This window comes from Physeter macrocephalus, chromosome 11 (assembly GCF_002837175.3).
Source record: "Physeter macrocephalus isolate SW-GA chromosome 11, ASM283717v5, whole genome shotgun sequence".
NCBI classification, from domain to species: domain Eukaryota; kingdom Metazoa; phylum Chordata; class Mammalia; order Artiodactyla; family Physeteridae; genus Physeter; species Physeter macrocephalus.
In genome coordinates, this window is record NC_041224.1 from 45,399,953 (window position 1) to 45,413,086 (window position 13,134).

The 13,134-nt window shown below is 38.2% G+C and overlaps 1 protein-coding gene across 1 annotated transcript in view; it reads left to right on the forward strand.

Moving 5' to 3' along the window:
* MAPK6 (mitogen-activated protein kinase 6) overlaps positions 1 to 5,693 on the forward strand; it is a 34,502-nt gene extending 28,809 nt beyond the window's left edge. Inside the window, exons 5-6 of the mRNA XM_024128752.3 lie at positions 2,200 to 2,401; positions 3,457 to 5,693. Coding sequence (XP_023984520.1) covers positions 2,200 to 2,401; positions 3,457 to 4,537 — 1,283 coding nt within the window. The 3' untranslated portion in view covers positions 4,538 to 5,693. The remainder of the gene's footprint in view (positions 1 to 2,199; positions 2,402 to 3,456) is intronic.
* The last annotated feature ends 7,441 nt before the right edge of the window (positions 5,694 to 13,134 follow it).

Below are 13,134 nucleotides of genomic sequence, written 5' to 3' on the forward strand. Positions count from 1 at the left end.
GTTGTTGGTGTATAGGAATGCCAGAGATTTCTGTGTGTTAATTTTGTATCCTGCAACCTTACCAAATACATTGATTAGTTCTAGTAGTTTTCTGGTGGCATCTTTAGGATTTTCTACATATAGTATCATGTCATTGGCAAACAGTGACAGTTTTACTTCTTTTCCAATTTGTATTCCTTTTATTTCTTTTTCTTCTCTGATTGCTGTGGCTAGGACTTCCAAAACTATGTTGAATAAGAGTGGTGAAAGATTTACCACTTATTTCTATATCTTAGCATACTTCAACCATTGTAGTAAATAGAGCGATTTCCTCTAGAGCAGTGCTATCCAATAGCATTTTCAACAATGATGGAAATGTTTTTTATTTGCGTACATTTGGGAGCTCAGCCTGACTACTTTCTTTTTTTTTTTTTTTTTTTTCCTGTGTTGAGTGTTTGTTGCTGTGCACAGGCTTTCTCTAGTTGCGGCAAGCAGGGGCTACTGTTCCTTGCGGTTTGTGGGCTTCTCATTGCCGTGGCTTCTCTTGTTGCACATGGGCTCTAGGCATGCGGGCTTCAGTAGTCGTGGCTTGTGGGCTCAGTAGTTGTGACTTGTGAGCTCTAGAGCACAGGCTCAGTAGTTGTGGCGCACGGGCTTAGTTGCTCCGCGGCATGTGGGATCTTCCCGAACCAGGGATCGAACCCGTCCTCTGTATTGGTAGGCAGATTCTTAACCACTGCACCACCAGGGAAGTCCATCAGCCTGACTACTTTCTTTGTTACCTCTGCCTCTTTCTACCTGCTATCTACTGTTCCCAAATGCTAGGAATTTTAGAGTATATTCCTCTTGTGTAGCTGGATATGTTTCCTTCTGAGGATGGTGATTATGCTGAGTCAGTCATCCATAACTCTATGCCTCAGATTGTCTCTTGCCTTGAGACACATGGGCCCTGGCCTAAGACTGACTCTTGCAGGAGAACCAAGAACAACAGCTTGTTGTATCATGAAATGACTTCCTAGATTAGGGTAATATAATAGAGAGGAGTGGAGAAAAGGTGAAAATATAAATGGCTATATAAATGTCAGCTATTTTTCATGTTAATGAGAGATTGGGAATTTAGAATAGCATCCTTTCTAGAGTGCAGCTTAGTTTTAGAGAGAAGGGCTAGCTAGCTTTTCCTTTGAGACGAAGGTAAGGTTAAGTAGATATGTGATAGACCTAGTGAAGAAGTAGGGATTGAGATAAATGTGAAGTAGGTTTATCTATTGAGAATAATGGGAAGATCGATAGCATAAAGAGATGGTGAGGAACATTGCTAAGCAATAGCAAAGGCCAAATTGAAATTCCACAGTATGTATGAATTTGTAGAAAGGTAGATATACGTGTGATTTTGCTTCTAGTTTTTATCAGCACTGTATGGCTAGGAAATGGAGAAAGTGGAAGGTAGGAATGATTCAGAGTTGAAGATTGGTGTCAGTCCTAAGGCGTAGAAGTGTGTGGTGGTGGAGGGCTGGTGACAGAGTGGTTCAGGCTGGGTAAGGAGCTTAGGAAGGCCTAAAAGACTGAGCGGGAAGAATTGGGTTTGTGGTAGCTCCACCATAGCCCTAAAATGATGAAGTGCATTGTGTGATATGCTGTAGTGTGATTGATGTGAAACAGAAATCAACAAATTAGTACAACAGCTAGTCAGTGAGATAAGGGGAGGAAAGGGCTTTATATTAAGCACTAGACACTATACTTTTAATTTTTACACCTTGTAAGACATCTATCTATATATCCATTCTACACATGAAGAAACTGAAGTTCAGCAAGGTTAAATAACCTGTCCAGTCCCACATAGCTAGTAATTCAGCTTAGCTAGTAATTCAGCTAAGCTAGTGAGTTGCAGAGCTGAAATTAGGACCTATGTATTAGGTTGAGCCATATGAAATTGCTGTTATTTGACCCTTTTTGACTGACAAAAATGAAAGTTTCATATGGTTCAATTTAATATATTCTTTTTTCTTTATAACTGGCCATAATATGAGATTGGGGTATATTTCAAATATTTACTTTGTTTCTTGGACATGTGTCTTTTCAATCAGTGAATCAGGAAAGTTAGTTTTATTTCTCTGACAAAACTTAAATTAACTTACCTTTTAATTGTATAATCCCTTTTTGTCCCTTATGGGTTGGTGGACCTCCAGTATAGTAAAGGTGTTTTATTCCTCTCTTTTGCAGCACTGGATTTCCTGGAACAAATTTTGACATTTAGCCCCATGGATCGCTTGACAGCAGAAGAAGCGCTTTCCCATCCTTACATGAGCATTTATTCTTTTCCAATGGATGAGCCAATTTCAAGTCATCCCTTTCATATTGAAGATGAAGTTGATGATATTTTGCTTATGGATGAAACTCATAGTCACATTTATAACTGGGAAAGGTAAATTGACTCTAAATTAGAAAAAGATTTTTTTTTTTTTGAAAAAGATTTTATTTTCAATGAACCATAATATAGTGAGTTTTATTTTTAAATTATATATGATAAGACAATGTAAAAGTCTTAAAAATTTAGAAATGGTCCTGGGTTTCTGCTGAACTTACTGCTGTCTTTGAATAGCCTTTATGTGATTTAAATATTTAGTAATTACTGCTTAGGATATACATAATGGGAAAAATTAAATGCTACTTTGGAATAAGAAGTAGTTAATGTTGAAATTAGCTTGTTCACTTGTTGCATTTTTTTTTACTCCTAAAATGTTGAGGTATTTGAGAGTATGTTTACACACATCTGCCAACCATTTTCTTTCTCCACATGAACATTTCTACCATGTGTGTATAGTTCTTTCCTCACATACCCAGATGTTTTCCAGTCTCCACATTTTCTGTCATACTTATTAGTTATCTAATCTCTTTTCTATTCCCTCCTCCTCAATCCCCCATGTTTTCATGTGTGTCTCAGTCTGCCTCTACTTGAGCATGGTGTGGTCACCTTACTGTAATGTGTCAGTAAGAGGATACCACATTCAGTAAAACATATACATGGATGCTTGTTGGGTTTTTTTGTTTTTTCTATTCATGGTGATGATTTCCATCAAGTCCTCTTCTTATCTGCCTTATTGCCAGTAGAGTGAAAATCTGTATGACACCTGATTGAGATTAGAGATCTACATTTTGTGGCCATAAAGTATTTTTTTCTATGTGTGAAACTGTTAGAATTGAACTGTAGATCAGCCACTCATGTATATATGCATTTTGTATAATTATATACTTTATTGGTAATTACCAAATACTGCCTCATATTGCTTTATATAGTAACAGAGCTTACCTATCTGTTAAGATTATAAATTATAAATTCCTGGAGGAAGGCTCATGACTTAACACTCCTATTATCCCCTCATAGACCTAGCATGCAGTGTTTTGATCTAAAAGGCATGCAGTGAATTTGAAAATGAAATCATACACCTGGACTCAGACTAATGTATTAATTTTTTTCAGGTACCATGATTGTCAGTTTTCAGAGCATGATTGGCCTATACATAACAACTTTGATATTGATGAAGTTCAGCTTGACCCAAGAGCTCTGTCCGATGTCACTGATGAAGAAGAAGTACAAGTCGATCCTCGAAAATATTTGGATGGGGATCGTGAAAAGTATTTGGAAGATCCTGCTTTTGACACCAGTTACTCTACTGAGCCTTGTTGGCAATACTCAGATCATCATGAAAACAAATATTGTGATCTGGAGTGTAGCCATACTTGTAACTACAAAACGAGGTCATCATCATACTTAGATAACTTAGTTTGGAGAGAGAGTGAAGTTAATCATTACTATGAACCCAAGCTTATTATAGATCTTTCCAATTGGAAGGAACAAAGCAAAGAAAAATCTGATAAGAAAGGCAAGTCAAAATGTGAAAGGAATGGATTGGTTAAAGCCCAGATAGCTCTAGAGGAAGCGTCACAGCAACTGGCTGAAAAAGAAAGGGAAAAGAATCAGGGATTTGACTTTGATTCCTTTATTGCAGGAACTATTCAACTTAGTTCACAACATGAGCCTACTGATGTTGTTGACAAATTAAATGACTTGAATAGCTCAGTGTCCCAACTAGAATTGAAAAGTTTGATATCCAAGTCAGTAAGCCGAGAAAAACAGGAGAAAGGAATGGCCAATTTGGCTCAATTAGAAGCCTTGTACCAGTCTTCTTGGGATAGCCAGTTTGTGGGAAGTGGGGAGGACTGTTTTCTCATAAATCAGTTTTGTTGTGAGGTAAGGAAGGATGAGCAAATTGAAAAGGAAAACACTTACACCAGTTACCTGGACAAGTTCTTTAGCAGGAAAGAGGATACTGAAATGCTAGAAACTGAGCCGGTAGAGGATGGGAAGCTTGGGGAGAGAGGAAATGAGGAAGGATTTCTGAACAACAGTGGGGAGTTCCTCTTTAACAAGCAGCTTGAATCCATAGGCATCCCACAGTTTCACAGTCCAGTTGGGTCACCACTTAAGTCAACACAGGCCACATTAACACCTTCTGCTATGAAATCTTCCCCTCAGATTAAACATCCAGCAGCATTCTGAAACATCTGAACTAAAACACTCAGCAGACATTTCTTTTCGTATTCTTCATGAAATGTGTTTTGTCTTCTTTATTACTAGTGTTTAAGTCATTTTTTTACTTGAATCAGATGGTGTCATTTAGAAAGGATATTTTCTTGGTTTTTAAAATCCAGACTTTTTTTCTACATGTGAGATGGTTTTCGTTTTAACTGGCATGTCGTTTGCACACAAAAATAAAGAATAGAGCAAAATAATGCAATGCAGGAGGAGACAAAAGAAATGCACTAAGACAAGTAAAAAACATTCTCTCATAGAATAATGATCTGTTTTACAGGAAACAAAAATCTTGCCTCGAAATTTACACAGTGAGACTGTACATAATTGCATGAAAATATCTATTTTTTTCCTGAAACATTTTTCATTCATGAGTATTTTCAAGTTTTTCATACTGTACACATTTCTTAAAAACACATGATACCAGCAGCAACTGAAAATGAATGCCGAATTTGGTACACATGTGTTATCTACCTCAAGGTAACAAAAGTATGTGGCAAAACATATACCACCCATAGTGCTTCACAATATGCACTTCTATTTAGCCAGCGTTTATTGTAGTAAACTATTCTTAATAAGATTCATTCACCGTTTATAAATGTTCTGGTATGCATTCTTTATAGTGAAGTGTTACTACATCACATCTTATTTATTTTAGCAAATCAATATATTTTCTGTATTTAATTATAAAAAGTTAACGTAGTTTTTGAAATTTATTTGCAAATACACTTTTTCCATTTGGCACTATGGTTTGTTGCCTATTTAGCTGAATATATAATGTCAGCTTATCCTAAGGCTCTCCATGTACTTAATTTACTTAAGTATTCATTTTAAGTAAAGCGCTCACTGTGTATAGGAATTTGTATTTTGGAGGTGCTTGATCTATCTACAAAGAAAAATTAGGAATTACTTTATTATAAAATGCTCCTAGAAGTCTTAATTGTGTTTATTTTAAAAAAAAAGAACTGTAATGTTAGACTTGTGTGCATGGAAGTAATTAAGGTACATCATTATTGTAGTTTAAAAGTTGTACATGATAAGACATATTTTGTTTTTACTGTATGTTTTTACTGAATGATCTATTCCCCATCCCAAGGCAAGCATGAATAAAATTAGGTTAAATATAGCATGTGGCATCACAGTCTCTTAGAATTTGTTTCATCTGTTTTATTTTATTGAATACTGTCTGTATCTTTGGTTATCCTGTTTGAAGAAAAAGGACAAATAAATCATGGCCGGCAAATATGGCTCTTGTTTAACTCTTTAGGTAATGAAAATAATTACCTGCTAGAAGGAAAACCACTAGCAGAATCTTATCTAGTTCCACTTTTCAGCATCTTTGAATCGTGGCTACAGTTTAAACTATGTTAGGCTAAAAGATTTAAAAGAAAAAAATTCTTCGTCTCCACACAAAAATCTCTTGTTGACTTATCCTCACACATTAAAATGGAATAAGGCCTTAATAGATTTCAAAGCTTATTATGTAAGATGTGTGTGGAAGCTTTGAACTGTGCAGTTGAAGGAACCTCCTTTAAATGTATTTGCTCTAAAATACACCATCTTTCCTTTGCTCAAGAACTTACCCATTTACCTATCCGAATATAACCATTCTTCCTTTAACCTCACTTTTCTGTGTTGTCTTCCATTCCTGTTTTGTACAAAGCCAGTTCTCTTAATATCTGGACTTCTGCATTTCCACTGACCTATTTATTAATTTCATCTGAATTCACAAAGGTTTTAAAAATGCATATATTTTCAATGAATTCAGTGATTTCAATGAATATCATTGTTGTGAATTTAAATGTATATTCAAGTTATCTTAAAAAGCCAAGCTCTTAGAGGAAAAGCTTTCAGTTTTTCACCCTTGGATATGATGTTAGCTGTGGATTTTCATATGTAGCCTTTATTATGTTGAAGTGATTTCCCTCTGTTCCTATTTTGTTGAGTGTTTTTTTTGTTTGTTTGTTTTACACGGGCCTCTCACTGTTGTGGCCTCTCCCTTTGCGGAGCACAGGCTCCGGACGCGCAGGCTCAGCGGCCATGGCTCACGGGCCTAGCTGCTTCGCAGCATGTGGGATCTTCCCGGACCGGGGCACGAACCCGTGTCCCCTGCATCAGCAGGCGGACTCTCAACCACTGCGCCACCAGGGAAGCCCAAGTGTTTTTTTTAATCATGAAAAGGTGTTGAATTTTTGTCAAATTCTTTTTCCATATTAATTGAGATAGTCATGGGTTTTGTCATTCATCCTGAAAATGTGCTATATTACATTGATTTTCATATGTTGGTTGATTCTTATATTCCAGGAATCCCACCTGTTTATAATGTTAATTCTTTGTGCTGTTGAATTCAGTTTGCTAGTATTTTTTTGAGCATTTTTATATCAGTATTCATCAGGTATATTGGTCTGTAGTTTTATTTTCTTAGATCTTTGTCTAATTTTGGCATCAGGATAATGCTGGCCTCAGAATTGAGTTTGGAAGTATTCCCTTCAGTTTTTTGGAAGAGTTTGAGAAGGATTGATATTCTTCTTTAAATGTTAGGTAGACTTCTCCAGTGACGCCATGTGGTCCTGGGCTTTTCTTTGTTAGAGGTTTTTGATGATTGATTCAATCACCATTTCTTCACAGTTCACTCTTACAGGTTGCAAGTTTCTAGAGATTTATCCATTTCTTCTAGGTTATCCAATTTGTTGGCATACAGTTCATTATAGTCTTATATGATCCCTTTTTAATTTCTCTTTCATTTCTGATTTATGTTGACTCCTTTCTCTTTCTCTTACTCTAGCTAAGCATTTGTTAAATTTGTGTATCTTTTCTATTCTCTATTTCATTTATTTCTGTTCTAATTTTCCTTCTGATAACTTTGGGTTTAGTTTTGTTTTTTTTTTTCCTAGCTCCTTGAGGTGTAAAGTTAGATTGTTGATTTGAAGCCTTTGTTTGTTTTTAATGGACTTTATTTTTTAGGGAAATTTTAGGTTCACAGCAGAATTACACATAAGGTACAGAGATTTCTGATATACCTACTGTCCCCACACATGCACAGTTCCCCCATTGTCAATATCCCCCACCAGAGGGGTACATTTGTTATAATTGATGAACATACTTTTTTGACACAGCAGTATCAGCCTAAGTCCATAGTTCACATTAATTAGGGTTTACTCGTGATACTGTACATACTGTAGGTTTGGACAAATGTATAATGATGTGTCCACCATTGTATCATACAGAGTAGTTTCACTGTCCTAAAAATCCTCTGTGTCTTGCCTACTCATTCTTCCTCCACTCCCCCCCCACCCCAAAACCGATGCAACCACTGATGTTTGTACTCTCCATACATAGTCTTGCCTTTTCCAGGATGTTATATATTGAAATCGTATAGTATGTAGCCTTTTCAGACTGGCTTCTTTTACTAAGTAATATGCATTTGTCCACTTGATTTTGTCTCATAAGTCCTTTAGGCTTTCTTTTGTTCTTTTTGTTTGTTTCTCTGACTTGATAATGTCAAATGAACTGTCTTCAAGTTCACTGATTCTTCTGCTTGATCAAGTCTGTTGTTGAGCCCCTCTTGTGAATGTACAGTTTCTAAATCTTCATCGTATCCTTATTTTGTTCATGCATTGTTTTCCTGATTTTGTGTGTGGTTTATGTTCTCTTGTAGCACATTGAGCTTCTTTAAGATGATTATTTTGAACATTTGTCAGGTAATTCATAGATCTCCATTTCATTTCCTTTCAGTATGTGGAGATTTATTTCTTTGATTGGGCCATGTTTCCGTGTTTCTTCATGTGTCTTGTTATTTTTTGTTCTGATTTTTGCATCCGAAAAAACAGGTGCTTCTACCTATCTTTACAGACTGGCTTGTACTGGGGAGTAATCTCACCAATGGTCCCAGCTAGAGATTCTCAAACCATTTGTGGGATTGTGTAATCTCGGTACTTGTGTGTGTTGCCACCCCACCCCCAACCCCTCATCCCCCAATCAAGTTTCTTTTCCAGGAGGTTGTCGTCTCTTGCTTTGTCCGATGTCTGTCCCAGGTTCTCTGGTGCTGCATCAATTCCCTGAGTTCTCTTTTGTTCTCAGCGGCCCCCAGGCAGCCAAAGTGGTGCTTTGAGTCAGGCCACAGTGCAATCAATCTCTTGGGCAGCCCCCAAAAACCTGGAACATTGGTTGATTGTTCTAGTCCTCCCTGTCCCTCCCAAAGGAGAAGCTTCAAGGTGGGCTTTCCCTCCCAAGCACGAGCAATGCTGGCTTGAGGAAGGGGCTGACATGGTTGAAAGAAAACTGCTTTTCAAATTACTCACTTCAGTGCGTCTGTTCTTGGCTTTGAGATTGTCTGGGGGTTCTGTGACTTCTTAACTGGGATCTGGAGTACTCATAAAGGCTTTTTGGACCGTGTTATTGTTAAAATCGGTTTTTCTATGGGGCAGTGAGGTCTAGAGGTTTCTATTCTGCCATTTTGCTTATGTCCAAAAATAGTTTACGTTTTAAATGACTAATTCTAACTTAGAGGAATGTTCCAGCTGTTGGCTTGGCATCACAATTTTTAGAGCTATTTCTGAATCTTAGATATTAGGTTTAATTTGGAAACAGCAACACCCCCCCCCTCACATACACACACTTTTTTGGTTATTATTTAAATAAGATTTCAAGCATGTGAGGAAACTGTAGAATTTTTTTTAAAAAAAACGTATAGATACTAAAGCTGTGCACCTCAGATTGGGACTTGAACACATGCTGCCGGGACTCGAACCCAGTCAAAACCCTGATTGGGACTCGAACCCAGCCAAAACCCTGATTGGGACTTGAACCCAGCCAAAACCCACAGTCTTCCAACTGACATCACACACCTGGTTTTAGGACTTAAGGAAGCTCAGGTTCTTGATGTCTCATTGCAGAAAGAATTCAGTGAGAGACAAAGTGATAGGTAAGAAGTGGATTTATTTAGAGAGAAACACTCCACAGACAGAGTGGGCCACCTCAGAAGGTGAGAAAGGCACCAGGGTATGGGCTTGTCAGTTTTTATAGGAGTGGGTAATTTCATAGGCTAATGAGTGGGAGGAGTATTCCAGCTATTTCAGAAAGGGGTGGGGATTTCCAGGAATTGGGCCACCGCCCACTTTTTGATCCTTATGGTCAGTCTTGGAACTGTCATGGCTCCTGTGGGTGTGTCATTTAGCTTGCTGATGTGTTACAGTTAGTGTATACTGAGGCTCAAGGCCTAGTGGAAGTTGACTTGCCATCTTGGACCCATTTAGTTCTAATCAGTTTATGTCATGTCCTTGGGCTATGTCATTCTTTCAAAGGTTGTGCCTTGCCTCCCTCCTGTTTCAATACTACTTGCTTTATCAGTTCATCTAATGTCCATTTGCATCAGATAAACACCTACAGATACAATTGAATCCCTCTCTTTAACCCTCCCACATCTCATTTCCCTACCTCCCTCCTCAGAGGTAGACAACTTTTCTGAATTTTGTTTATCATTCTCACGCACAGTTTTGTACTTTTGACACTGGAGGGAAGGGGGCAGGGCACAACCTTTGAAAGAATGACATAGCCCAAGGACATGACATAAACTGATGGGTCCAAGATGGCAAGTCAACTTCCACTAGACCTTGAGCCTCAGTATACACTAACTGTAACACATCAGCAAGCTAAATGACACACCCACAGGCGCCATGACAGTTCCAAGACTGACCATAAGGATCAAAAAGTGGGCGGTGGCCCAGTTCCTGGAAATCCCCACCCCTTTCTGAAATAGCTGGAATACTCCTCCCACTCATTAGCCTATGAAATTACCCACGCCTATAAAAACTGACAAGCCCGTACCCTGGTGCCTTTCTCACCTTCTTAGGTGGCCCACACTCTGTCTGTGGAGTGTTTCTCTCTAAATAAATCCACTTCTTACCTATCACTTTGTCTCTCACTGAATTCTTTCTGCAATGAGACATCAAGAACCTGAGTTTCTTTAAGTCCTAAAACCAGGTGTGTGATGTCAGTTGGAAGACTGTGGGTTTTGGCCGGGTTCAGGTCCCAGCTGCGTGGGTTCAAGTCCCAGTCAGAGTTTTGGCTGGGCTCCAGTCCCAGCATGTGGGTTCAAGTCCCAATCTGAGGTGCACAGTTTCACTTTTACTAATGATTTTGTAAGCATGTAATATCGCATGTTTTAAAATCTCATGGCATATTCCTATTTTTTCAACTTATGTTTTTCACTCAACATGCCTCTGAAATTTATGTTGATATATGTAGCTCTAATTCCATTTTAATTGCTGTGTTGCAATATATCCATTTTTTTTCTTCTTTTGGGGTCGGGGGCTCAGTAGTTGCAGCATGCGGGCTCTAGAGCATGTGGGTTTAGTTGCCCCGCAGCATGTGGGAATCTTAGTTCCCCAACCAGGGATCAAACCCATGTCCCCTGCATTGGAAGGTGGATTCTTAACCACTGGACCATCAGGGAAGTCCTATCCACTTTTTAAATGACACTTATTTTTAAAATTTGCTGCTACAAACGCATTTGCAGTGAGAATTCTTGTAAACATGTGTAAGAGTGTCTTTAGGGTATATATCTAGAAGTAAAATTGCTGGGTCACAGAGAATGCATATCTTCAAGTCTTTGAGATGCTATATTGCTGTCCAAAAGTGAGCATATTGATTTATATTCCTGCGAGCATATGAGAGTTCCTATTCATCCACATCTTCCCAAATAAGAAACCAGGTATTTTCTATTCAATTAACCTTGCCAGGCTTGCTGTGTTTAGTTTTCTTTAACTACAGTAGGAATCGGAATTTCCAATGCCAAACAACTTCATGACAAAGTCATGACTACACCTTAGGGATCCTTATGCAGGCACTTCAATGATGATGATTATGAGATAGTCTTGTTTCTTATTTCCTGCTGCAGTTGCCGCAGCTTGGGAACAGGTGGTTTGTATCATAAAGACTGAGCCAGTTATATAAATTTATACTGGGGCCTACATCTAAGGAATAAAAAGAGCATTATGAATCAAACTATTTTTAAAATAAAATTCAATATGGTATCACCTTTGCTTCTAGGTTAAAATAGTGTAGGGTCTGCATAGTATTCCTTACAAAATTATTTAAAAGTACCGTTTTCCATCATATGCTATGGTGTGTAGCACATTTAGTTAGTGGGCTGGTTGTCATGTTCTCTGACTGAATTGCTCACCTAATCTTGGCCTTTTCAGTTCCCATTTACTGTTGAATTCAAAACAAGTAGATGCTCTACCCTAAATGGGTTTATCATGTATCTAGTATTAGTAATTGTAGTTTTACCATATGCCTGTTCATATTAGGATTGCTTACTATTCAAATCTAATATCATTAAAATCTAGATAGAGAAGAAAGAAGACAAATTGGGAATTGAGAGATCAGAGTTCTGGATCCACTTTCACCACTAACTCACTCTCTGTCACTGGGTGGCACTTATCTCTGTGGGCCTAAGGTCCTTCTTAACTTAGAAGATGCAAATTACTTGAGCCTAACAATACAGCCTACCTGGGACAGCTCTGAACAGGACAGCACCTTGTTGAATTCTAACCCACTATAATAGCCATGATGATTAGCCTTTACCAGTATATACTGCTTATAGCTCTTATTTCTATAATAGCCGCATTGGACTGAGTGCATTAATGTGCCTTTTAAGCAGATTAAAAATGGAATATGTGTTCAGTGTGTTCAGTTCCTGCATTTGGTGGAGGAAAAGAAACAAAAGTATTAGAAGCCCAAAGTTGTTTACCTTTGAAAGAGCACTGTGAACTCACCAAGCTCTTTCCTCGTAGTGCCTTGGCCAGGCTCCTTAAATAAACCAGGTAAAGAAAAGGATATTTATGAGCTCTTCCAATGCTTAGTATGTAACAAGTATCTTACACAAAAGACGTTTGATTACCCATGTTGGAACACTCTCAGTTCCAGTGCAGAGGTCTAACAATCAAATTCCGCTGGATTTGCATGCTACACTTGATGCCTTGGTATAATACAGTGTCAGTGTTACAAATCTAACAAATCTAGCTAAGCAGAATACTTAACCTTGCATTACAACCGTCTGCATCTGCAATGCCTTGCTTAGCTCTTGGTGCTGCTGCAGTAGGGTGAGTGTGTTGCTGTGTCAGATCCTGGGTTCCTGGTTTCAAACTCCAACTTGGATTCAAATTTGTCTGTATACTTGGACTCTGCTTCCACTTGTGCTTACTACTCCCACACCCACCTAACTTGAACCTCTGAGATGACTTCAGCTGCCTACTGAGTCATTGAAATTTGCAGTATTGCTCAGTCTTTAAGCTTAAACTCATGCTGCAGAGTCAGATCCAAACTAAGCTTAAAACTGTGTTCTACTGCTTACCAGCCATGTGTAGCTTATTCACCCTTTTGATTTTCCTCATTTGTAAAATAGGGCTAATGACACCTAATTCTTGGGGTTGTTGTAAAGATTAAATGAGATGTTGTACTCCAAGCCTTATATTTCATAAATGATCCTTGCTCTTGTCCCGTTTGAATTATTGCCTTTGCCTCCCAAACTGGACTGAAACTCTGAATTCTGACCTTGACTT